This window comes from Hypanus sabinus, unplaced genomic scaffold, assembly GCF_030144855.1.
Source record: "Hypanus sabinus isolate sHypSab1 unplaced genomic scaffold, sHypSab1.hap1 scaffold_323, whole genome shotgun sequence".
NCBI classification, from domain to species: domain Eukaryota; kingdom Metazoa; phylum Chordata; class Chondrichthyes; order Myliobatiformes; family Dasyatidae; genus Hypanus; species Hypanus sabinus.
The window spans coordinates 432,452-459,050 of NW_026781231.1; the positions used below are offsets into that span (position 1 = coordinate 432,452).

General features: G+C 49.2%; 4 protein-coding genes across 5 annotated transcripts in view; 1 reads left to right on the forward strand and 3 right to left on the reverse strand.

The window, feature by feature from the left end:
- The first annotated feature begins 138 nt into the window (after positions 1-138).
- On the forward strand, positions 139-2,205 carry LOC132388428 (zinc finger protein 229-like). The gene has a single exon (XM_059960770.1). The coding sequence runs from the start codon at positions 143-145 to the stop codon at positions 1,430-1,432; it is 1,290 nt and encodes a 429-aa protein (XP_059816753.1). The 5' UTR covers positions 139-142; the 3' UTR covers positions 1,433-2,205.
- LOC132388431 (zinc finger protein 850-like) overlaps positions 1,730-26,599 on the reverse strand; it is a 79,342-nt gene continuing 54,472 nt past the window's right edge. The window contains exon 5 of the mRNA XM_059960775.1: positions 1,730-6,779. Within this exon, the coding sequence (XP_059816758.1) occupies positions 5,547-6,779 (1,233 nt within the window). The 3' untranslated portion in view covers positions 1,730-5,546. The remainder of the gene's footprint in view (positions 6,780-26,599) is intronic.
- On the reverse strand, positions 6,858-8,656 carry LOC132388430 (zinc finger protein 174-like). The gene is made up of 2 exons (XM_059960774.1): positions 8,610-8,656; positions 6,858-7,159 (listed from the first exon to the last, which is right to left on the reverse strand). Exons 1-2 carry the CDS (start codon positions 8,613-8,615, stop codon positions 6,941-6,943), a joined length of 225 nt encoding a protein of 74 aa, XP_059816757.1. The 5' UTR covers positions 8,616-8,656; the 3' UTR covers positions 6,858-6,940.
- Positions 19,219-26,530, reverse strand: LOC132388429 (ribonuclease inhibitor-like). 2 transcript variants are annotated; one of them, XM_059960771.1, is made up of 8 exons: positions 26,236-26,530; positions 25,123-25,209; positions 24,797-24,967; positions 24,471-24,641; positions 20,762-20,932; positions 20,436-20,606; positions 20,113-20,280; positions 19,219-19,948 (listed from the first exon to the last, which is right to left on the reverse strand). In XM_059960771.1, exons 1-8 carry the CDS (start codon positions 26,382-26,384, stop codon positions 19,861-19,863), a joined length of 1,176 nt encoding a protein of 391 aa, XP_059816754.1. In that variant the 5' UTR covers positions 26,385-26,530; the 3' UTR covers positions 19,219-19,860. The 2 variants fall into 2 exon arrangements, with proteins under 2 accessions (XP_059816754.1, XP_059816755.1); XM_059960772.1 differs by lacking the exon at positions 20,436-20,606.

Below are 26,599 nucleotides of genomic sequence, written 5' to 3' on the forward strand. Positions count from 1 at the left end.
GGCCATTCACCTGTTCTGTGTGTGAGAAGGGGTTCAGTCGGTCTTCCCACCAGTGGACACACTAATTAGTTCACACCACACCGGGCAGAGGCTGGTCAACTTCTGAATTTCTGGGAAAGGATTCACTCAGTCATCTGACCTAATGGCTCACCAGCGAGTTCACGCTCGGGAGCAGCCGTTCACCTGCTCAGACTGTGGGAAGGGATTCACTTGGTCATCTAACCTGAAGAAACATCAGCGAGTTCACACTGGAGAGAGGCCATACACCTGCTCAGAATGTGGGAAGGGATTCACTTCCTCAGATAAACTGAAGATACATCAGCGAGTTCACACTGGGGAGAGGCCGTTCATCTGCTCAAACTGTGGGAAGGGATTCACTCAGTCATCTAAACTGAAGGTACATCAGCGAGTTCACACTGGGGAGAAGCTGTTCATCTGCTCAGACTGTGGGAAGGGATTCACTCGGTCATCCAACCTGCTGGCACACAAGTCAGTTCACACTGGGGAGAGGCCTTTCACCTGTTCAGACTGTGGGAAGGGATTCTCTTTGTCATCCCAACTGAAGGGACATCACCGAGCTCACACTGGGGTTTGGCCATTCATCTGCTCAGACTGTGGGAAAGGATTCACTCAGTTATCAAAACTGGAGGTACATCAGCGAGTACACACTGGAGAGAGGCCATTCACCTGCTCAGACTGTGGGAAGGGATTCACTCAGTCATCTATTCTGAAGTTACATCAGCGAGTTCACACTGGGGAGCGGCCGTTCACCTGCTCAGACTGTGGGAGGGGATTCACTTGCTTATCTAATCTGAAAGGACATCAGAGAGTTCACACTGGTGAGAGGCCATTCACATGCTCAGACTGTGGGAAGGGATTCATTCTGTCACACGAACTACTGGTACACAAGTCAGTTCACACTGGGGAGTGGCCGTTCACTTGCTCAGACTGTGGTAAGGGATTCTCTCAGTCATCCCAACTGAAGGTACATCAGCGAGTTCACACTGGAGAGAGGCCATTCACCTGCTCAAACTGTGGGAAAGGATTCACTCAGTCATCCAAGCTGAAGGTACACCAGCGAGTTCACACCGGAGAGAGGCCGTTCACCTGCTCAGACTGTGGTAAGGGATTCACTTGCTCATCTGAACTGAAGGTACATCAGCGAGTTCACACTGGGGAGAGGCCATTCACCTGCTTAGACTGTGGGAAGGGATTCACTCAGTCATCGCATCTGAAGGTACATCAGCGAGTTCACACTGGAGAGAGGCCGTTCACCTGCTCAGACTGTGGGAAGGGATTCACTTGTTCATCCCAACTGAAGGTACATCAGCGAATTCACACTGGGGAGAGGCCGTTCACCTGCTTAGACTGTGGGAAGGGATTCACTCGGTCACCTCAACTACAGAGACACCAGCGAGTTCACACTGAGTAGAGGCCGATCAACTGGTCAGTCTTTGGGAAAAGTTTCTCTCAGCCAAATCAACCAAAATGTGCATCAGCGAGTTCACACTAGGGAGTGGCCGTTCACCTGCGGTGAATGTGGGAAGTGATTCACTAAGTAATCTAAGCTTATGTAACTCTCATTTTAGCTAGCAGCTTGATATAGCTTAATTTGCCCCCGGCCCCAGCCCGGCCAAACTTAAGAAATGTCATTTGGGTGGATACTGCGTGATGTGTCACCTGTTACAAATCAGTACTGTACCCCGAAATAACAACGGTACACAATATGTGATTAAACAATTGAGATTTATAATTCTTACTTTGACTATAGGGTTAGTAAAGAAAACAAAAAAAAAGAAACAGAGCCCACTCTCTCCATTCGCATCATCTCATCTCTCCCCAGCAAAAGACCATGAAAATCTCTCTTCCAGACTCACAAGAAGGAACATTTCTCTCATTGGATAGACCCACACTCCAAATCCCTGTTTTCTAAACATTGTTATACTTGTGACAGATTACCCGGTTCACACTGGGGAGAAAGTTTCAATAAGCTGTATGCTGGATATATGTCCATCACCGTTGCTGAATGCAATTTCGAGAGTGACTAAGTGCTGAACTCTGCAACTATTGCTGCTGCTCACCACACCCAGTTCTGCACCCTGGTCACTGGGCATGGGAGGAGTTTCTTCTGCTGCACATTCACCTTTAATGGGACTGGAGTTTAATATTCTGGTTCTGAGACAAATAAATCAGTTCTATTTTAAACTCTGTCTCCGGTACGCAGTGAATTTATGACACACATAGTGCATAGCAGAGGGTCAACTCAGGCCGGCTGGACCCTGCCTGTGATTCTGTTCCAGGACAGTCCTTTCAAATCCTCCCCTGTTGTTCACCTCTTGCTCTCCCTGTGGTGATGGGTTCCAAACAGTCACCATCCTGTGGGTCTTTTAAGAGACTCCTGGATAGGTATACAGAGCTTAGAAAAACAGAGAGCTGTCGGTAACCCTTGGCATTTCTAGAGCAAGGACATGTTCGGCATCGCTTTGTGAGCCAAAGGGCCTGTAACGTGCCGCAGGTTTTCTATGTTTCTAAGGTGCTGCACGTGAGGCTGCTTAACAGGATCACAGCTCATGGAATTACAGGGAAGAAACTTGTACTGACAAGGGAGAAAGTGTCAGAATAATGTGGGCAATTCTGTTTTTCTGTCGGTAACTCATGCTGTTCTGTAGGGGTCAGTATTGAGACCGCATCGTTTCATGTTAAATCTGAATGATATGGATGACGGAATTGATACCTTGGTGACGAACATTGCGGTTGATACAAAGATAGGTCTGGGACAGATAGTTTAGAGCAAAGCGGGAGTCTGCAGAAGGACTTCGATAGGTCTGGAGAATGCCAGCAAAGTAGCAGTTGAAATACAGTGTATGCAAGTCATGCACATTTGGTAGAAGTAATTGGCATAGAAAAAAAGTAAATGGGAGAAGCTTGAAAAAATTAGAGGTGCATAAGTGCTTGTAAGTCCTTGAGCAAGAGGCCCTAAAGATTTGCTTGTAGATTGAGTTGATTAAGGATGACAACTGCAATGTTAGCAATATAAGAGCAAGGATGCGATATTATAGCTTTACAACACATTGGGCAGATCCCTGTTGGTGGATAGTGAGCAGATTCCGACCTGTACTTCCGACTTATTATCTGAGCAAAAGATGTGTTCGTATTGGAGTGGGTCCGGAGAAGTGTCAAAGAATGATTCCAGGAAGACCAAGAGTGGATGACCTGGATGCGGAAGTACGTGGGAAGGGATACACTCAGTCATCCAACCTACAGAAATTTATCAATATCCACTGCTGCTGATTTCCACACACAAATAAATCAAAAGGGATATGCCCAATCAAATAGATAATTAATAGATCAATAGCCCCCAACCAACAAGGCCCAGCCGGTCACATAACAGAGGACTTTACATCTCACAACAGTGGATTCAGTAATGAAACCCGTGATTAATGTTGTTATCCCTCTGAAATCATAAGAAACGCACTAAGGTGCATTTAAATGGGAGTGCATCCCCACAGGTGACGTCACACAGACCTCCCTCGTGCCTGACGTCACTCATGGGCTACCCACACCGGGATCTGCCCTTACGTGCACAGCGTCTTACGTCATCCATGTGTTGCTGAGCTCGGGCTTTATCAGTTTAATAGCTGGGCTAATAAACATGTGACCAGCCGTCCCCCACAGCTGTCTACAGAGGATTCAGGGGCTGCGCTATTCCCTCTGGTGCAAAGCGATGTCAATCACTTGTTACCACCAGTTCGCATTGGTGGACAAGTCCAGAGGGCGTTACCCCCGCTGATTTCGACTCTCGCCCCAGCCTCAAACTCCACATCACAGTCGAGTAAATGTCCGTTTTTTGATTTATTTCCATTTCCCTCCAAGGGAAGTTGGGGCGTTTGTGAAGCGTCTCCTGCGGCTGAAGGCTAATGTGTCGTCGAGAGGTAGGAGACCGCTTGGCCCGTCGGTTTGATGCCAGTTCCTTGGGGAGGGAGAGGAGCGATTTTATTGAAAGGAAAAAAAATGGTGTGAGAGGGGGCAGACAGGATGTTTGTCCCGGTGGAAATCTGCGGAAATGTCTGAGCCCACAGTGGTGGTGAGCAGAGGGATTCACATTAGGGGGAAAACACCGGCAGATGGTTGACGTGCAAGTGGGGCCAATGACAGGTTCAGGAGGTGAGTGGTTGGGGCAACACGGGGCTGCGGAAGATGCACATTTTTTCGCACAGAGGATTAACAAAGTGGTTAGAGAGTATTTGTTATAAAGAGTGCAATGGAGTTTCAATAGACTGATCCCTGAAATGGTTGGGTCAACATATAAAGAAAGATCAAATGTGGATAACCCTTTCATTTAGAGAATCGAGGGCTGAGTGAACACATTGAAATGCACATTATTACCGGTAGAAACAGGGATCCCAGTCTCCGAAAAAGTGGGTGGATGCCTATATTTTATAATAAAATCCCTATTGGTTTTCCTTTACCTCCTTTCCCAGTTTTATGCTTGCCCTGGTCCTTCACACCCCCTTACCTGTTTAAGATTCAGCCCATTAGCAACAGTCAGTAATTCATTCTTTTTGGCTTTTCCAGATGCCTCAGGGGTTGGCGATTCCAGAAATTTATAAATGTCCATTGCTGCTAATTTCCACACACAAATAAGTCAAAAGGAATTTTCCCAATCAAGTCGATAATTAATCGATCAATAGACCCCACATTTGTTCATATCCCAGATGCAGGCCCCAAATTTGTTATGAACCATAATGCTTTAGAAACAAACCAGCAGCAATAGACTACACCTGGAGTCTGGTTTTGATGCTAAATCTATCCCTATTAGAATCTACTTGTAATATTGCAACTTAAACAAGATAAACAGAAGTTAACAGTGTTAAGTTTATAACTGTGTGTAAATGTAACTCCCAAACTGTTGAGCTCGGGGGAAACAAAGCTTAGAGTCTTGAGATGGTAAAGTATGAAAGTTCAGTTCAACTACAGTATAGGCGATGAGAGAGAGAGATTTGTAATCCAGGGTAAATGGCGAAAAAACGCAAATATGTAGAATTCCACAGGTTCTTCGGTGGTAAATCAAGAGAACAGTCGCTGTAGATTTTATCTGTCATCGCTCCAAATCCACATACAAATTATCACCGAAAGTGACTTGTCACAAGGTGTGTCATCTTCAAGTGAACAACCACACCACAGCCGGCAAGGGTTAACACATAAGTGGTCTTCACAGGATGCGCCAAATCCGATCCACTCCTATGGATCAAACAAGGTGACAACCACACATTCGATGTATGGTAAATCGATAATTAACCCACCCTTGTGGGCATAGGAAAGTTCCAAACGGTGACACTTGGCCCCTAGTTCCCTGGTTTTGATCCTTCCATTTTTCCTCCGTCTCCATCTGACTCTGAGTGTCTGTGTCCTCAGTTAAAACTAAACAAGCTGCACGCGATGTAAACCAGCTGCAAGTCAGGCTGATTCACCTTCTTAATCTCTCTCTCTCTCTCTTTTAAAATGACAGTCCACAGCAAACGAAACCCAGGGATTCATAACAACGGCTACCTCCCATTGTGAACTGACTGGTGTGCCAGTAGTTGTGATGACTGAGTGAATCCTATCCCACAGTCTAAGCAGGTGAACAGCTTTGCCCCAGTGTGAACTCGCTGATGATTCTGCAGATGGTGTGACTGAGTGAATCGCTTCCCACAGACTGAACAGGTGAATGGCTTCTCCCCAGTGTGAACACGCTGATGTACCAGTAGGTTGGATGACTGAGTGAATCCCTTCCCACAGACTGAGCAGGTGAATGGCCTCTCCCCAGTGTGAACTCGCTGGTGTCTCTGTAGGTAAAATGACAGTATGAATCCCTTCCCACATTCTGAGCAGGTGAACGGCCTCTCCCCAGTGTGAACTCGCTGATGATTCTGTAGGCTGGATGGCTGAGTGAATCGCTTCCCACATTCTGAGCAGGTGAATGGCCTCTCCCCAGTGTGAACTCGCTGATGATTCTGTAGGGTGGATGACTGAGTGAATCCCTTCCCACAGACTGAGCAGTTGAATGGCTTCTCCCCAGTGTGAACTCTCTGATGTACCTTCAGTTTAGATGAGCTAGTGAATCCCTTCCCGCACGGTGAGCAGGTGAATGGCCGCTCCCCAGTGTGAAATTGCTGGTGGACCAGTAGTTTGGATGACTGAGTGAATCCTTTCCCACATTCTGAGCAGGTGAATGGCTTTTCCCCAGTGTGAACTCGCTGATGATTCTGCAGGTGGGATGACTGAGTGAATCCCTTCCCACAGACTGAGCAGGTGAATGGCCTCTCCCCAGTGTGAACTCGCTGATGACTCAGTAGGTGGGATGCATCAGTGAATCCCTTCCCACAGACTGAGCAGGTGAATGGCTTCTCCCCAGTGTGAACTCGCTGATGACTCTGTAGGTTGGATGACTGAGTGAATCCTTTCCCACAGACTGAGCAGGTGAATGGCCTCTCCCCAGTGTGAACTCGCTGATGACTCAGTAGGTTGGATGATTGAGTGAATCCCTTCCCACAGACTGAGCAGGTGAATGGCCTCTCTCCAGTGTGAACTCGCTGATGACTCTGTAGGGTGGATGACTGAGTGAATCCCTTCCCACATACTGTGCAGATGAATGGCCTCTCCCCAGTGTGAACTCGCTGATGACTCAGTAGGTGGGATGACTGAGAGAATCCCTTCCCGCAGACTGTGCAGGTGAATGGCTGCCCCCTGGTGTGAACACGCTGGTGTGCCATTAGGTCAGATGACTGAGAGAATCCCTTCCCCGAAATTGAGCAGATGACCAGCCACTGCCCAGTGTGATCTGACTGGTGGGTCCACAGGTGGGATGCCCGGCAGAATCTCTCACACACAGAACAGATGAATGGCCTTGCCCAGTGTGAACTTGCTGATGTACCTTCAGTTGAAATGACCAAGTGAATCAATTCCCACTGTCTGAGCAGGTGAACGGCCTTTCTCCTGTGTAAAATGCCGGGCTTGCCAGTTGGTCAAATGACCGAGTGAATCCCTCCCCACAGTCTGAGCAGGATGGATGGTCGATAGGATCCCTTGCTCCACTTCTTAAATATCTAGACAGAGACAACAAAACTGGCGTGTCGTGTTTGAGATTCCTGGAGACAAATTCCTGTCCGTTTTTAACCTGTAAAAGATTTACAAAATCCATCAATGGGTGTAGGACAATATTTCAGATGAGATTACTTGAGTTGCCAAGGTTTGATCTGGTATCACACTGTTACAGTGAGGTTCTTCCCAAGTTGGACAGAGAAATCATCTCCTGACTGGGCAGAGTGCTGGTATCTGGAATGACCATCAATTCCCATATGCGTTTCAAGTTCCAACTCCTTAAAGTGCAGGGTTACAAGCTGCAGCTGGATGCACATCTTGTAAGTGAGGGCATCAGGGACACTACAGGTCTCCCCATCTTCCCTCCAATACCCCCTCTAATTTGAAATAACCAGTGTGTACATAAATCTTGCACTGTGTATTTTTTTTACCCAGTGCCAAGATGTGCACAGTGAATTTTATATACAGAGGTATTCATTTTCACAGCTAGCAAATCACTGTCAATAGGAACTTTGATCTCCTCTGGGTTCAATCCACTTCATCTGCACTCTCACACAACCTATGTAGCAGGCCTGTAATGGGTAATGCAGGATTTTCTCACCAAAGTTTTTGCATATTGTCCATATGTGGTTTGCTTGCTAAGTTACGCTTTAAAAATTCAGATTTCCAAATATCTCGCCACTTCTTCCCACTTGCAAATTCTCCAGCAACTTTTCCAACTCCAGAATACACACAAGTATCACCAGTTTCTATATTCTACATAAATATTTCCCCTGAACCCTCAATGACTGACAGTGGTGAACTCAGTTTCTATATTCACCTGAAGCCTCCCCCAATTCTCCAGCAACGTTTGCATCGCCACAATACACACATCAGACAAAGACTGACAGTGGTGAACTCAGTGATGGCAATGCCAATGAATACGAAGGGAAGGGCATAAGTCTTTCTGTCTCACTGGAGTCTGGCACATTTGAGATGTGAAAGCTACTTGCTGCCCAGGGCAAAGTTGCTTGATATCATTTAGTACCCAGAGAGAATGGGACAAAACATGTTCTCACCAGTAGAAAAGTCCAGAACAAGAGGAGGTAGAACAAGCAACAGAGACAAAATGCTGGAGGAACTGAGCAGGCCAGGCAGCATCCATGGAAAAGGGTACTAATGCTGAATTCCTCCAGCATTTTGTGTGTGTTGCTTGGATTTCCAGCATCTTCAGATTTTCTCTTGTTAGTGATTGGAGGTGGAACAAAGGCGATTTTCTCAGCTGCTGATGTAAAAGATTTTGTTCCCTTTCTCCGAGTTCCTAATCCTTGCGTTTAGATAGCTGGAGCTCAGCTCTGTCTGAGAGATCCATCGGTTCCCATTCCCTCATCAACCGGAAGCTCCCCGGGGCCCGTGTACGGATCGTGGAGCTGAGAGAGAGGGAAGAGGGCAGGACTGTCCCGGAATTGCGGACTGTGATGCCCGGATTTCACAGGAATTTTTCTGAAGTCGGTGTTTAAGATAAAATCACGGAGGATCGCTCTTACCCGCATCCGACATTTTCAAGGCCTTCAGTGTACTGCGCGCATGCGTGATACTCGAAGACGCCCTCAACCTGACGCCTGCGCATTTCATCGGTGCTTCAGCGCCGGCGAAATTCATAACGCATGGCCCTATGGGTAATCACGGTGCCATTAAACATTTCTGCAAGCACCGGCTCAATGTCTGTACCTCATTTTTTTCGTGTGTATAGAAAAATCTGCAGCTGTTTTAACGCAGAAAGCGGTTTCCATAAGCAATATACTCAATATCAACGTGTATCTAATGCAAAAGTAAAATGCAGTTATAAAACACAGGAGATTCTGCAGTTGCTGGGAATACAGAGACGCACGCACACAAAATGCTGGAAGATCTCTGTAGTTCAAGCAGCAGTTAAGCAGCGGAGTACACAGGCAAGGCATGCTGAAGAGGCTCGGTGTAAACGTTGTCTTTTTATAACTCTTCACATTTGCTGCCTGACTGTTGATTTCCACCAGTATTTTGCAGAAATTAACGACCTTTTTTTTCGATCAACAAGTTTCAAAATGCTTCTAATCTTTCACTTTTAACCACATCCTGCTGGTCTGATTCCTCTTCCTCCTCTTTGCAGCCCTAAAGTCTGACTCAATCTGGCAGCACTTTGGTTTCTGACTCTACACCATCGAAGATTCACTCGCTAGTCTGCTGTCAGACTTTAGAGGTGCATTGTGTTACGAGACCGCAGGTTCGTTTACTGTTGAGTGTCCCTTCAAGTGCCTGAGTGAGGTGGGTCTGTGACGTGTAACACCAAGGGAGGAAGAGAGAGAGAAGAGAGAAGAGAGAAGGGGAAGGGAGGGGAGGGGAAGGGAGGAGAGAGGGAGGGGAGGAGAGGAGGATGGGGAGGAGGGGTTAGTGGGGGAGGAGGTGAAGGGGAGAGGGGGACGGGAGGAAGGGAGAATGGAGGGAGGGGGAGAATGGAGGGAGGGGGAGAGAGGGGAGAGAACGTCAAAATCACAGTGGGTTTGTCGTCTTGTTCAAACCGGGGAAAATCATGCAGGTGTATAAGGTGATGAGAGGCATTGGTCGTGTGGATAGACAGAGGCTATCCCCAGGGCTGAAACGGCTAACACGCGGGGGAATAGGTTTAAGTTACTTAGAAGTAGGTACAGAGGAGATGTCAGAGCTAAGTTTTGTTTAAGCAAAGAGCGGTGTGTGTGTGGAATGCACTGCCAGCGACGGTGGTAGAGGCGGATACGATAGGGCCTTTTAAGAGGCTCTTAGATAGGTACGCAGAGCTTAGGAAAATAGGTGGCTATGGTAATACTAGGCAGTTTCTAGAGAATGATGCATGGTCGGCACAACCATGTGGGCTAAAAGTATCTGTAATGTGCTACAGATTTCTATGATTCTATGAAATTCAGTGGAAATCCTTCCTCCCACAGAGTAGTGACTAGTTGCAACCTGTCATTTCAGGGTGAGTCAGAAGGGAATGGCAGGGGTAGATTTTGATATTCTGATATGGAACAGAAACATCGGCAGGGACTTCTCTAGTGAGAAACGGAATTTGATACAGAAGTGATTTATCTGTCACAGATCCACAATATTAAACACCAGTCTAGTTTAAGGCTAACATCAGCAGAACAGACTCGTCCAATGCTCAGTGACCAGGGTTCTGTCCTGGGTGCGATGAGCAGTCGCAAGAACTGCAGAATCTGACAGTAACAGTCCCTCATGGACCTGCAGCTGCCTTCAGTCACCGTGATGGTTAAACATTTAACACGGAGCTGATTTGAACTTCCTCCCTGATGTGAAGTTGCTGGTGTTGCTGCAGCTGGGATGATTGAGTGAAACTCTATGCTCACTCCGGACAGAAATGTGGCCTCTATTTATTGTGAACTCACCGGAGCATCACAAGATGGGTTAACTGAATGAGTCTCTTCGCACACACGGAGCAGGTGAACGGCCGCTTCCCAGAGCGAAGCTGTTGGTGTATCTGCGATGGCCGACTGAATCCCTTCCAAAATGAGAGCCAGTGAATGACGTCACAGTGCTCTGAATGTCATGGCGATGTATCCAATCAGATCACGGACATGGACACGTGTTCGGGCTCTCCTTGTAGCGAGTGGGGCGCTGTCTTCTCCAGCATCTCCGCCTCCACATTCAAGAATCGGTGGCATTCAAGCGCTGGTGAACTGACAGATACAGCGGAGTGAGTGTCGCTTTAAGTGCCTGAGGGAGGCGCGGCTGTGACGGCACAAACGCGCTGCAGCAGAGACAGAGGGGAGGAGGGGGGAGAGAGAGAGTGAGGGAGAGAGGGAGAGGGAGAGGAAGAGAGTGAGAGTGACTTCAGCTTGTCACTGCTGTGCCCAAAAGATTGGGTTGATCATCGGCACGCAGTGCACAACGGATGTCTGGCTGTCACTTCGTATAATCCTTATGTGTGGATTTGTTGGAGTGTCTGTGGTATCACTTTTGTTGGCCCTTATCTGGAATCGGGGTGTTCTGTGGTAACCACTTGAAGACGATATTCCTGTGACTGTCACCTGGTGATATTTCTAAGTGGATTTCGACGGATAAGATCTTCGGCGACTGTTATTTCGTTTACCCAGCGTGGAATGTGTGTGGAATTCTTCGTAATTGCCTTCTCTCTATATGTTCGTGTGGATTTACAAACCTCTCCTCTCACTCACTTGTTTCGTGGATTACTGAACTTTTCCACGTTACCATCTGAAGACTTTAAGTATTGTTTCCCAAGCTTGATAGTTTAGGAGCTAGATATACGCATTACACTGTTAATTGCTGTTTATTTCGTTCAGTCTTTTAGATTTGGAGTATATTCTAATGAAGAGAGTGTTTTTACCATCGAAACCAGACTCCATTAGTTATCTGTTGCTGCTGGTACGTAACAATTGCAACAACCCAGCTGTCTGAGGCACAGTCCTTTAAAATTGGTGAAAATGACTCAAAACGTTGAAAAGAGCGGGGAAGAAGGAGTTTAACCATCTTCGTCCGGAGCCCTGAACAACGTCACAACCACAGTGAGCTCATTGTCTTGTTCAGCCCGGAGAAAATCATGCAGGAAATTCATGCAGGTGTATAAGACAATGAGAGGCATTGGTCGTGTGGATAGTCAGAGGCTTTTTCCCAGGCTGAAACGGCTAACATGAGGGGGAATAGGGTTAAGCTGCTTGGAAGTAGGTACAGGGGAGATGTCAGAGCTAATATTTTTAAGCAAAGAGTTGTGTTTGTGTGGAATACACTGCCAGCGACGGTGGTAGAGGCGGATACAATAGTGTCTTTTAAGAGACTCTTAGATAGGTACATGGAGCTTAGGAAAATAGAGGGCGAGGCGGTATGGTAATTCTAAGCAATTTCTAGAGTAAGTTACATGGTCGGCATAACATTGCGGGCCAAAGCGTCTGTAATGTGTCGTAGATTTCTATGATTCTATGAAATTCAAGAGAAATCTCCTATCCCACGGAGTGGTGACTAGTTGCAACCTGACATCTCAGGGAGAGTGAGAGAGGAACGGCAGGGGTAGATTTTGATATACTGATATGGAACAGAAACACTGCAGGAGCCAGATGGGCCGAGTGGACTTTCTAGTGTACATTGTGAGTGTGGTAGAGACAGTAAGTACCTGAGACACGGGACCTGATACAGAATTGATTTATCTTTCACAGATCCACAATATTAAACACAAGTCTAGTTTAAGGCTAACATCAACAGAACAGACTCCTCCAATGCTCCGAGACCAGGGTTCAGTCCTGGGTGCGATGAGCAGCCGCAAGAACTGCAGAATCTGACAGTAACAGTCCCTCGTGTACCTGCATCTGCCTTCAGTCACCGTGATGGTGAAACATTTAACACGGAGCTGATGTGAACTTCCTCCCTGATGTGAAGTTGTTGGTGTTGCCGCAGCTGGGATGATTGAGTAAAACTCTTTGCTCACTCCGGACAGAAATGTGGCCTCTATTTATTGTGAACTCACCGGAGCATCACAAGGTGGGTGAACTGAATGAGTCTCTTCGCACACACGGAGCAGGTGAACGGCCGCTTCCCAGTGCGAAGCTGTTGATGTATCTGCGATGGCCGACTGAATCCCTTCCAAAATGAGAGCCAGTGAATGACGTCACAGTGCTATCAACGTCATGGCGATGTATCCAATCAGATCACGGACATGGACACGTGTTCGGGCTCTCCTTGTAGCGAGTGGGGCGCTGTCTTCTCCAGCATCTCCTGCACTGTTAAAAGTTTACAAAGCACGTCAGTGCGTGAAGGACAAGAGTTTAACTGAAATAATTTGAGTCTTCATGGTGCCTTCTGATAAAAACACTGTCAGAACTCAAAACATTTTGAAGGAACAAAGCTTCATCTTTTAACTGGCCACAGTTCCGGTATCAGGAACAATATCAAACTCTCTGCTTCCCTCTCTGTATCAAAATGGATCATTCCTCCCCTTCATCAGTCTGTGACTTGGCTCAGTCTGTCTGTCTCCTTCGCATTCTGAGCATGCGCCACACACCCACTGAGATCACATTTTATTTACACGGCTGCGACTAGAGACTTTCTGATTATTATGTCCCTCCCGGCATTTGACGGTGGTAAACTCAAGAGTCAGCAATGGTATTGAACATCAGGAGTAGGTGATTAGGCTTTTTCGTTGGAGATCGATAAACTGCCGTTAGTGTGTGTCTGGATGAGTTGGTCGTTTTCAGACTGGAAGGAGGTAGCGTTTGGAGTTCCCCAGAGATCAGTCCCTGACCACAGTTGTTCACAGTTTAATGTCCTGGCGGAGGCAGCGAGATGTGAGATGTCCCAGTCTGCTGGTGAGGCAGAAAGAGTGGAGTTGCGGGAGGGGAGGCTATTCACATGCAATTTCGTAGCTTTGCAATCAGTACATAGTGCACTGTGGGGCTGCAGTGGCGGGTTCCAATCTGCTAGGTAGATTTGCTGACCACAGTACATTGATCCGCCGGATCCCAAATAATAACGAGGCAGCCTACAGAGAACAAGTCGTCACCCCGACACAGTGGTGTCAAGAAAACAACCTCTCCCTCATTGTAACAAAAACAAAGAAGCTGGTTGTGGATTACAGGAGGAATGGAGACAGGGAGCAAATTCAACATTTCCAAATCTGTTATTGACACAAAATGCACATTTTAATATTGATCATGACACAATGTATTTTATATATTGTTAAAGACATAAAGCATATTTATAGATTTTTACTGACAGAGATTCGTATAACTTGTGTTCCGTGTGTTATCTGAATGTACTTGCCTGTGATGCTGCCACAAGTCAGTGTTTCTCTGTTCCTGTACGTTCCCGTACTTGTGCACTTGGTAATAAATTCAACAGGACCTGAGAAATCTCAGTGAGATTTGATTCGTGATGATCATCTTGGCAGCTCGGTAGGTCGAATGTATGCGACAGTACACTGTTAAATGCAAAACCCTGAACAGTGTCGATGATCAGAGGGATCTTAGACTCCAAGTTCATCGCTCCCTGAAAGAGACTGCACAGATTGATCGGGTGGTTAAGAAGGCAAATGTCATGGTTGTCTTTATTAGTTGAATCATTGAGTTCAAAAGTCGGGAAGTTGTGTTGCAGCTGTTACGAGCCTGCGGTCGTACTGTGACTGTTTCTTTAAGAGCGCCGGCGTGAGGAGGCGGGACTATGACGTCAGTCACAGGCTGACAGCGCTGACTGTGGACTGAACCATAAGAGAGAGAGAGAGAGAGCGATCTGCAGACAGGCAGTCGGCCAGTCTAAAGAGAAAGAGAGACTGGAAAAGCTGATCGCTTCAGTTCGTCGCAGCTGAGGCTTGGAACTCTCCTATGCCCACAAGAGTGGGTTGATCATCGGTACACGGAACCACAACGATTGTGTGTGGCTGTCACTTCTATAATCCATAGGAGTGGATTGTGGAATATCTTGTGTTAACCCTTGCCTGGGTATGTTGTGTGGTAACCCCTGGAAGTCGTGATTTACGAGAGTGACCTTCATCCAGAAGGTCCTGATGGACTGCTGCGGTTTCACGATCGACGACATCTACTGCATCCAGGACTTGGCTGGGTTCCTTGATGTCACCTTCCGATGACCCGCAGGGTGGCAGAAGTTGCTCCAGCTGTTCCAGGAGAAGGGGAGAGAGGAGCCGCTGCCGGTGCTGCAAGCACAGCCCCTCTTTGCTGCCGCCCAGCAGGAACGGACCGCCACCGTGCCGACGTCCTCACATTCCTCGCTCGGTATGTGTAGAGCGTAGGGGCTTTCCTGGACGTGAAAGACAGCCTGGGGTGCTGGACAAGCAAACGGCAGGTGAAGGTGAAGCTGAAGGTCGACTCTAACGGCTGCGGTCTTCGCCATCGGAGGGAACCGAGGCTACCTGGTCTACGCCGGGCATCCCAGGGTGTAGCCGGCCGGGCAGCAACTGCGGCAAGACGGGGTATGTCAGCCCAGTGCAGGGCGGTAATCTGCAATAAACTGCCACCTCACCAAGGACTGCACGCAGGGCAAATCCTGCAACCTCTGTGGAGACACCGACCAACTGTACAGGGCCTGTTCGAAACGCCGGCACATATGCACAGGCGACCAGTGGAGCTGCTGGCACTCGAAGGGCCCCGGCAGGTTCGGATGTACCCGCCACCCCTGCAGAGGCGGCGCCCGAAGCGAGGGAAGACGCCAGCAGAGGAGAAGGCGCAGCCACCCCGAGGGCTCCCACCCCATTGCAGACCCTCCAGGCCCTTCCACAGGAAAAGGAGGAGGAGTCCATGGAGGAGGGGAAAGCCGAGGGGGAGGAAGGCTGCAGCTTTGTGGGAAAACGAAAGAAAGCCTAAAAAGCTCCGGCCAAGCGACAGAGGGCGGAACGGAAGGAGCTCGTGAAGAGAAGGGCAGGGACCCACGCAGCCTCCGGTAACCTGTCCACTTCAGACGAGGAAGGAGTTGGGGGAGGCCAGCAGCAGCCCAAGAAGACGAAGCGGCGGGCAAAGCCAGCGGAGAGGAGGAGAGAGAGGGTGGGGAAAGTCTGCTAGCCAACCCCCAAGAACAAGCATAGGAGGCGGAGACCACCAGAGACCCCGTGCTCCGGGAACCCGGGAGCGGAGCTACGTATGGAGCCTCGCAGGCTGAAGGGGCTGCAGGCCTGGGAGACACCAAGCCCCCACGCACAGAACAGGAACTGCGACACCCAGGGGAGGATGACCTGTAGTTCCTGAACCCACAGAAGGTGAAGGACTTCACAAAGGCCATGGGCATGAAGGCTCAGGACTGCGAGGGTAAGGACAGTGTGCTTCTGAAATAAAGAACTTTAAATGGCGGACATTTCACTGGCATCTGTCAATGTGCGCAGTCTGAAGAGCACGCTCCAGTACTTGGACTCGGTAAAGGCCGACGTGACCTTCCTCCAGGAGTGCGAACTGCCACACCTCCTCAACTACTGGAGGTGGTCGCGTTGGTGGACCCGGGGTTTGTCGGTGTGGTCGGGGACGGTCTGGTAGCAGTCGTCAAATAGCGGGACACTCCGCTCCGGCTGATCACCGTGTGCGCCTCCCCCGTGCGGACCGAGCGGCTCAAACCGCTGCTGGTGACGACCCGGCCGGAGACTTCAACTGCACCATTGATCCGGCTGGACCATCCGGCAGACTGGACAGTACCTCTATCACGCAGATCTTAGACGACGGCAAGCGGGAGTGTCTGGAGCAGCAACTGACCCTGGACGGGCTGACTGGCTCCGTCCGTTCCTTTGAGTCGGGTAGGTCTCCCGGAAGCGACGGCTTACCGGTCGAGTTGTATTCGGCTCTGTGGAACCGGATGGGCCCCGACACGCTGGAAGTGAAAACGCTACGCTCCTGGCCGGCAGCATGTCCGAATCCATGCGGAAGGGCGTCATCGCCCTCATCTACAAGCAGAAGTGGGGGAGGGAAGACATTAGAAACTGGAGTCCCATCTCACTTCTGATTGTGGACTACAAGATCCTGTTCAAGGCTACCCCCAACATGGTCAAGTCTGCACTGGAGCAGGTGATCCACCCGGACCAAACCTGTGCAGTACCGGGCAGTAAGATCTCAGACAGCCTCGTGCTGCTGAGGGACACCATCGACTACGTGCAGGACAGGGGAGTGGACGCCTGCCTGGTCAGCTTGGACCAGGAGAAAGCCTTCGACAGGATATCGCACACGTACATGGCGGATGTACTCTCCAAAATGGGATTTGGGGAGGGAATCCGGAATTGGAGCAATCTGCTCTACACGGACATCCGTAGCGCAGTCCAGGTCAACGGGTGGGAAACAGACAGCTTCCCCATCAGGTCTGGAGTCAGGCAGGGCTGCCCTCTCTCCCCTATCCTGTTCGTGTGCTGCACAGAACCCTTTGCCGAAGCCATCAGGAGGGATGAGGGCATAAGAGGGGTGACGCTGCCAGGCAGCGGAGGGGGACAGGTCAAAACCTCCCTGTACATGGACGACGTCACCGTCTTCTGCTCCGATCCGAGGTCAGTTCGCAGGCTGATCAGCGAACAGTTCGAGCTGGCGTCGGGGGCCAGGGTCAACCGCACGAAGGATGAATCCATGCTCTTCGGCAACTGACCCGACCGATCCAGTGTCCGCTTCACCATCCGGCCTGATCACGTGAAGGCCGAGGCGTGCACGAGGAACTGGCAGGAGCGGACTGCCAAGGTGAAACAGAAACTGGGACTGTGCTGAGGACTCTCCCTTCCGATAACGGGCAAGAACCTGGTCATCAGGTGTCAGGTGCTCTCAGGGCTGCTGCACTTGGCGCAGGTGTGGCCAGTGCCCCGCTCCTGCAGCTTGGAAATCACCAGAACCGTCTTCAGATTCGTCTGGGGATCGAGAATGGAGCGAGTCAGACGGGCAGTCATGCACAAGTTCCTGGACAATGGGGGCAAGAACGTTCCCAATGTCGCCCTCACGCTGATGGCCAGTTTCGTGTGTGGATGCATCAGGTTTTTTGTGGATCCCAGGTACGTGGGCACCAACTACCGCATTGTGCCTAGGTTCTACCTGTCCCCCTGGCTACCTAGGATGGGTCTGGTCCCTTACCCGCGCAACGCCCCAGTCAGCTGGTCGTTGCCACCATACCTGTCCTTCGTAGAAAAGTTTTTGCAGGTCAACGCCTTTGACCACAGGGCCATCAGGCAGTGGTCAGCACATAATGTCCTGCAGGCACTGCAGGAGAAGGACATGACCGACACAGTGGGGTGGTTCCCTGAGCTGACCATCCAGTTCATTTGGCAAAATGTCTCATAGCCAGACCTCACCAACAGGCAGCAAGACCTCGCCTGGCTGGTGGTGAGAGGGGCCCTCCCAGTCCAATCCCTCCTGTACACCCGGGACGTCATCTCCGCACCCTGCTGCCCACTGGAGGACTGCAGTGAGGAAGAGTCGGTGACCCACCTCTTTGCACACTGAGGGTACGTGGAGATGGGTGGAAGGGACGGTGTCGAGATACATCCCCAGCAGCTGCGTGATCTACGGGCTGTTCCGGGGAACGCACAAGGAGACCAACATCTGGTGCGGCTGGCAGATCATCAACTCGGTGAAGGACGCTCTTCGGTCGGCCCGAAACCTGATGGTCTTCCGGCACACAGAGATGACCGTGGGGGAATGCTGCCGACTGGCACCTTCTCGGTTGCAGGAGTACGTGCTGAGGGACGCGCGGATACTCGGTGCAGCCACCGCAAGGGCCCAGTGGGGAAGGACCATGGTTTAGGGCTCTTCTTCAGCTGGAGTGTGTGGGATTAGGTGGTGGGGAGTTCACCCCTCAACAAAGGTGTGTAAAGATGAACCATGAGTGGCTGAAAGTGTAGAAACGTATTGAAACATCTGTTAATGGGAACATCTGTAAAGGACAGTGTCATCAAATGGTTTGTTGTAAATAATTTTATTTTTGAATAAAGTATATCTTGATTTCAAAAAAAATCTCACGCCACAGAACAGGAGAGGGCGAAATGGACAGCGCAGAGGGAGGCAAATTCACTCTCTGTCTGACCCCAGGAGCATGTGATGAGACGGTGTGGAGGGAGATTTTCTCCTCGTCTCACCCCGGGAGTGTGTGATGGGACAGTGTGGAGGGAGATTCACACAGTGTCTGACCCCGGGGGTGTGTGATGGGACGGTGTGGAGGGAGATTCACACCATGTCTGAGACAAGGACTGGGTGATGGGACAGTGTGGAGGGAGATTCACTCTGTGTCTGACCCCGGGAGTGAGTGATGGGACGGTGTGGAGGGAGATTCACTCTGTGTCTGAACCCAGGAGTGAGTGATGGGATGGTGCGGAAGGAGATTCACTCTGTGTCTGACACCAGGAGTGGGTGATGGGACAGTGTGGAGGGACTTCACTCCGCCGTTAACGCTGGTATTTAATCCCCCATCCGTCTTGTACTTGGGACTTCATGAACACACCTCTATTATAGTCGATTTTATCTGATGCGGGGCAGTTAGCCACGATGTGGGTTGGTTGGAGATGAGATCCTGGACACCCAGACTCTGGCAGTCCGACCTCCCTCAGCCTGGAGCTGAGATGCTACTGTGTCAGTGTGAGGAGCTCCGACCCACTGTTGCAGTGCACAGGGTGCGGGGGGCAGCAGAAACCTCAAATAAAACTCGAGTCCAGCACCAGGACAGGAAGCTACAGCGGTTTATTGATTTCATCATGACAAATGTAAATTAAACAATGTGTGAACTGCTGACGTGCGGGAATAAATAAGCTGCTCCCGACTCAGTCACAGTCACACACAATTAACTGACCGGCGACAACGAGTGACCGGTTGAATAATCAGTCCCGTTTCTCACCGTCATCGGGGAACCGATGATTATAAAATCACACTTCCGGGCCGTGTTCGGGATCGCTGCAGATCCAGGGTCACTGCCGAGGGATTTGTCAATTTAACATCATTATATTGGCCAGGCTGTCGTATGCACCGTCCTCAGCAAAGGGAGGAAAAGGATTGTCACCTTGGATAATTCCACCCCAGGACACCGATGTCCCAGACTGAGCACTGGACCTCGGGCTCATCCGGTCTTTGTATTTCCTGGGGCAGTCTCGAACCCACACAGGTGGCCGCCAGACAAGAGGCGGAAATAGGTCACTGTGGGACGGCTTCCGATGTCACCGAGCTCGAGACTGGAGCCGGTTCCGTTAAAACCATTGGGAATTAAATCTGGCACGGCCATTAAAGGTAATGACCGGCATTAAAGGGGAGGGCGGAGAATCGGACAAAATGCCACCATCCCACAGACAGGGATGTTCACACATTCAGATGGTCACAGGATCACTCTCAGTCCGGGTCTGACTCCCTGCAGACATCTCAGTTCCTTACCCCCGATCTCACTGAACTGATTCGACCCCAGGCTGAAACAGATGGGAGAATAAAGATGAAATAAACAGATTACACAACAGTGGCAGTAACAGGGTACTGGGGTTAATGTTTCAACAACACTCACAGACAAATATCACCAGAAAACCCGTAGATCTGCTGATATTTTATCACATTGAACATTAACACAAACACTCACCAGATCCACTCCAGAATCGGGAGGGTCAGTATGAGGCGGTAGAGAGCGGAGACAGATCGGTCTGTGAGCGAGTTTAATCCCAGGTTCAGCACCGTCAGTGATGGGTTTGTACTGAGAGCGGAGACGAGTTCCTCGGTACCAGAATCTGTGAGACCAACCTTGTCAAGCCTGGAGATGAGAGAGTGTGAGGTTGAAGGACACAGAGAGACAGGAGACAGTACAAATCCCCAGTGTTTATCAGTAACACAATTACTGATCACATTAATGTTCAGTGTCAGACACCCAGTGACTGTAAACACAATCTCCCACAGTCTGGTACTTACCACAGTTTCTGTATTTTACACTCCGGGTTCCTCAGAGCCACAGACACCAGTTTCACTCCTGAATCTCCCAGTTTATTCTCACTCATGTCCAGCTCCGTCAGTGATGGGTTTGTACTGAGAGCGGAGGCGAAATCCTCGACGCCAGAATCTGTGAGGCCGACATCCCACAGCCTGGAGATGAGAGAGAGTGAGGGTGAAGGACACAGAGAGACAGGAGACGGTACAAATCCCCAGTGTTTATCAGTAACACAATTACTGATCACATTAATGTTCAGTGTCAGACACCCAGTGACTGTAAACACAATCTCCCACAGTCTGGTACTTACCACAGTTTCTGTATTTTACACTCCGGGTTCCTCAGAGCCGCAGACACCAGCTTCACTCCTGAATCTCCCAGTTCATTACCACTCAGGTTCAGTTCCATCAGTGATGGGTTTGCACTGAGAGCGGAGACGAGATCCTCGGCACCAGAATCTGAAAGACTGACACGGGTCAGCCTGGAGATGAGAGAGAGTGAGGGTGAAGGACACAGAGAGACAGGAGACGGTAGAAATCCCATGTTCATCAGTTACTCCATTACTAATTTCTTTTCTTCAGCACGACTGCGCAAGTCGGCCAGTGAGAACAGCGAGAAGAGTTTAAAAGGAAGACAGATTTACAGAGCGAGAGTCAGAGGAGCGGGAGACAGAGTAGGAAGGCTTTGGCTCAACGGGGCTTCGGCGATAAAGGGTCGAGGCGAGGTAGGTTATCTGTTTACAGTACAGACAGAGAGCATGTATGTGAGGCTGCTTTTCTGTGCTCAGTGTCAGATGTGGGAGATGTTGGATACTCCCGGCCTCCCGGACGGCAACATCTGCACCCGGTGTGTCGAGCTGCAGCTCCTTAGGGACCGAGTTAGGGAACTGGAGATGCAGCTCGATGACCTTCGTCTGGTCAGGGAGAGCGAGGAGGTGATAGAGAGGAGTTACAGGCAGGTGGTCACACTGGGGCCACGGGAGACTGAAGAAGTGGGTCACAGTCAGGTGAGTGAAGGGCATGAGGCAGGTACTAGGGAGTACCTAGAGAGGTACTAGAGAGTGGCTGTCCCCCTTGACAATGTGCTCCTGTTTGAGTACTGCTGGAGGTGGGGGACGGCCTCCCTGGGGGAAGAGGATGGCAGCAGTGATAGGGATCTCTATAGTTAGGGGTTCAGATAGGTGATTCTGTGAACGCAGGAAAGAAACGCATATAGTAGTTTGCCTCCCAGGTGCCAGAGTCCGGGATGTTTCAGATCGTGTCCAAGATATCCTGGAGTGGGAGGGAGAACAGCCAGAGGTTGTGGTACATATTGGTAAAGGAAAAGGGAAGAATTCCTGAAAACAGACTACAGGATGTTCGGAAGTAAATTGAGAAGCAGGATCGTAAAGGAAGTAATCTTGGGATTACTGCCTGTGCCATGTGGCAGTGAGAATGGAAATAGAGTGAGGTTGAGGATAAACGCTTGGCTGAGGGATTGGATCAGGAGGCAAGGATTCAGATTTCTGGATCAATGGGACCTCTTTTGGAGCTAGTGTGATCTGTACAAAAAGGACAGGTTGCAATTGATTACCAGGGGGACCAATATCCCGGCAGGGAGGTTTGCTAAAGCTACTGGGGAGAGTTAAACTAGAATTGCTGGGGGGTAGGATCCAAACTGATGTGATGGAGGAAAGGGAGGTTGGCTCACAAATAGAGAGAATTTGGAGACAATGTGAAAGGGAGGATAGACAGGTCATATAGAATGGACGCGCTCAGTCCAATGGTTTGACGTGTGTCTATTTTAATGTGATGAGTATTATGAACAAAGCAGGTGAGCTTAGAGCATGGATCAGCACTTGGAGATATGATGTTATGACCATTACAGAGACTTGGATGGTGCAGGGGCAGGAATGGTTACTTCAGGAGCCGGGTTTTAGATGTTTCAGGATGGACAGGGAAGGAAGCAAAAGAGGTGGGGTTGTGACACTGTGGATCAGAGATAGTGTCATGACTGTAGAAAAGGAGGAAGTCATGGAGGGATGGCCTACAGAGTCTGTGTGGTTGGAAGTTAGGAACAGGAAGGGGTCAATAACTCTACTGGGTGTTTTGTATAGACCACCCAATAGAAACAGGGACATCGTGCAGCAGATAGGGAGACAGATTCTGGAAAGGAGTAATAATAACAGGGTTGTTGAAGTGTGAGATTTTAATTTCCCAAATACTGATTGACATCTCCCTAGAGTGAGGGATTTAGATGGGGTGGAGTTTGTTAGGTGTGTTCAGGAAGGTTTCCTGACACAATATGTAGATAAACCTACAAGAAGAGAGGCTGCAGTTGATCTGGTATTGGGAAATGAACCTGGCCAGCTGTCAGGTCTCTCACAGGGATAGCATTTTGGAGATAGTGATCACAATTCTATCTGTTTTACCATAGCATTGGAGAGGGATAGGATCAGGCAAGATAGGGAAACCTTTAATTGGAGTAAGGGGAACTATGAGGCTATCAGGTTGGAACTTGTAAGCATAATTTGGAAACAGATGTTCTCAGGGAAATGTACTGAGAAATGTAGAAAATGTTCAGGGGATATTAGCGTGGCTTTCTGAGTCGGTACGTTCCAATGAGATATGGAAAGAATGGTCGGGTACAAGACCCATGGTGCACAAAGGCTATTGTAAATCTAGTCAAGAAGAAAAGAAGGGCTTACGAAAAGTTCAAAAAACTAGGTAATGATATGAATCTGGAAGATTATAAGTCAAGCAGGAAGGAGCTTAAGAATGAAATTAGGAGAGCTGGAACGGGCCACGAGAAGGCCTTGGCGGACAGGATTACTGAAAACCCCAAGGCATTCTGCAAGTACGCGAAGAGCAAAAGGATAAGATGTGAGAGAACAGGACCAATCAAGTGTGACAATGAAAAACTACAAATGGAACCAGAGGAAATAGTGGAGGTATTTAAAGAATCATTTGCTTCAATATTCATGACGGAAACGGATCTGGGCGATTGTAGGGGTGACTTGCAGTGGACTGAAAAGCTTGAGAATGTAGATATTAAGAAAGAGGATGAGCTGGAGCTTTTGGAAAGCATCATGTTGGATAAGTCACCGGGACTGGAAGAGATGTACCCCAGGCTACTGTGGGAAGCAACGGAGGAGATTGCTGTGCCTCTGGCAATGATCTTTGCATCATCAGTGAGGACAGGAGAGGTTGTGGAGGATTGGAGGGTTATGGATATTGTTCCCTTATTCAAGAAAAGGAGTAGGGAGAGCCCAGGAAATTATAGGCTAGTGAGTCTTACTTCAGTGGTTGGTAGGTTGATGGAGAAGATCCTGAGAGGTAGGATTTATGAACATCTGGAGAGGCAAAATATGATTAGGAATAGTCAGCATTGCCTGGATTGGGGAGCATGCCTTCTGAGAACAGGTTGAGAGAACTCGGGCTTTTTCCTTGGAGTTACGGAGGATGAGAGGTGACCCGATAGAGGTGTATAAGATGATGAGAGACATAGATCGTGTGGGTAGTCTGCGGCTTTTTCCCCGGGCTAAGATGACTTGCATGAGTTTTAAATGTGCTTGGAAGCAGTTACAGAGGAGATGTCAGGGGTAAGTTTTTTACGTAGAGATTTTGAGTGTGTGGAATGTGCTGCCAGTGGCAGTGGTGGAGGCAGATACGGCAGGATCTTGAAGAGACTCCTGGATGGCTACATGGAGCTTAGAAAAATAGAGGGCTGTGAGGAAAGCCTAGTTAGTTCAAAGGTTGGGACATGTTCAGCACAGCTTTGTGGGCCGAAGGGCCTGAATTGCACTGTAGGTTTTCTTTGTTTCTACTGATCACATTAATGTTCAGTGTCAGACACCCAGTGACTGTAAACACAATCTCCCGCAGTCTGGAGATGAGAGAGAGTGAGGGTGAAGGACACAGAGAGACAGGAGACGGTACAAATCCCCAGTGTTTATCAGTAACACAATTACTGATCACATTAATGTTCAGTGTCAGACACCCAGTGACTGTAAACACAATCTCCCACAGTCTGGTACTTACCGCAGTTTCTGTATTTTACACTCCGGGTTCCTCAGAGCCGCAGACACAATTTTCACTCCTGCATCTCCCAGTTCATTCTCACTCATGTCCAGCTCCATCAGTGATGTGTTCGTACTCAGAGCGGAGGCTAGATCCTCGACGCCAGAATCTGAGAGACCGACATCGATCAGCCTGGTGATGAGAGAAAGTGAGGGTGAAGGACACAGAGAGACAGGAGACGGTACAATTCCCCAGTGTTTATCAGTAACACAATTACTGATCACATTAATGTTCAGTGTCAGACACCCAGTGACTGTAAACACAATCTCCCACAGTCTGGTACTTACCACAGTCTCTGTATTTTACACTCCGGGTTCCTCAGAGCTGCAGACACCAGTTTCACTCCTGAATCTCCCAGTTTATTCTCACTCATGTCCAGCTCCGTCAGTGATGGGTTTGTACTGAGAGCGGAGGCGAAATCCTCGACGCCAGAATCTGTGAGGCCGACATCCCACAGCCTGGAGATGAGAGAGAGTGAGGGTGAAGGACACAGAGAGACAGGAGACGGTACAAATCCCCAGTGTTTATCAGTAACACAATTACTGATCACATTAATGTTCAGTGTCAGACACCCAGTGACTGTAAACACAATCTCCCACAGTCTGGTACTTACCACAGTATCTGTATTTTACACTCCGGGTTCCTCAGAGCCACAGACACCAATTTCACTCCCGAATCTCCGAGTTCATTCTCCCCAAGTCTAAACACAAACAGACAGATTGATGAACAAAGTAATTCAAACCATGGGTCTGAGGGAATTTCTCTCACTCGGATATTTCAGGAAACATTAAACCCTTCAGTACATCACTGATTGAGGTTCCCATCACTGTCAATGTACCTCACTGTCCAGCTCCAGCGTATTCACCGAATGTCAGTAATTTAGTTTGCACATATTCTGTCTCTTTCCCTGATGGTTAGAAAAGTGTTCCTGATGTGATAGGATCGGGAGGGGCAGAGATGAAGGATGGGAGATAGTCCCACAGTGAGGAAGAGTTGTGAATATGGAAATGTTGATAGGAGACGGTGGAAGAGTCCCCACCTGAGGAAAAGGGATGGGAAGACAGACTCTGCAGGAGGAAGGGGAATGAGGATGAGAAGTCCCACAGCACTATACCAAAGGGAAAAGGTAATCCAATAGGATAAGAAGATCCAGAAATAGATTGCAAGAGATGGGTGGGTAAGAACTGAGACCCACAATCGGGAGAGGAGATGCGCCCATGGGGTCTGCGTAGCTGGTAGTGAGCACAGTCACACAGGTGGACTGATGGTGATAGTCACACACGGTGAAGACCAGGGGAGGACAATCTCACAACGGTATTTCTTTCCTTCTCACTGGGACAGTCTGCTGACGGTCTCTTGTCCCTCACTGGGAAGGGGGTGTGAATCTCTGACCCACCTGCTACAGTCAGTGTCGGTCTGGGTGTCAGTCACAGTGAGAAGGAACATTGTCAATGGACGTGTCACAGGCAGCGAGAAACACGACCATTCCTGTGATTTACTACCTTTAAGCCAATGGCCGATGTTCACTGATCTGAAGAAGTCTCCAACATCCCTTCACAAGGAACCACAGAACCCTCCCATCCTTGGGGAATTACTGACCGATCCCCTGGGCATTTGTCACAATTCTTCACAATCTGAATTACTGCAGTTTTAAGCAAATCCCTTTACATTGAAACAACACAATGGAACAGTTTCACAGTTCAGAGTGAGAGATAAATCAAGTTACCTCAACTCCTGGCACTTGTGCAGCCCGGGTCCCAGCCGCTGGATTCCTTCACACTGAATGTGGCAGTTCCCCAGGTCGAGGTGTTTTATTGTATCACAGAGTCCGATGACATGAGACAGGACCGCGCAGTCAATCGGGGTCAGTGTCATTCCACTGAATTAAAGTGTTTCCACAGATCCCAGTGCGGCCTGAGCCAGTCCACGATTCTGAGATTCAAACAGGTAGTGCAACGTGTTCAGGAGGCTCCTTTTACCAGCTTCACTCTTTGTGTTTACACTCCGGTGTTTAACCTCCTCCTTCACCCAGTCAATCACCCGGCAGGTTGTTTCATTGGGAAATGGACCCAGAAACTCCACCAGGCCCC

Excerpts from the sequence above, each read along its gene's own strand:
- LOC132388428 (XM_059960770.1), top strand. The coding sequence starts at position 143 with ATGGCTCACCAGCGAGTTCACGCTCGGGAGCAGCCGTTCACCTGCTCA.
- LOC132388429 (XM_059960771.1), bottom strand. The coding sequence starts at position 26,384 with ATGACACTGACCCCGATTGACTGCGCGGTCCTGTCTCATGTCATCGGA. Across the intron at positions 24,642-24,796 it reads TGTAAAATACAGAGACTGTG|GCTGATCGATGTCGGTCTCT; the intron begins GTAAGTACCAGA and ends TCTCATCACCAG. Across the intron at positions 20,281-20,435 it reads TGTAAAATACAGAAACTGTG|GCTTGACAAGGTTGGTCTCA; the intron begins GTAAGTACCAGA and ends TCTCATCTCCAG.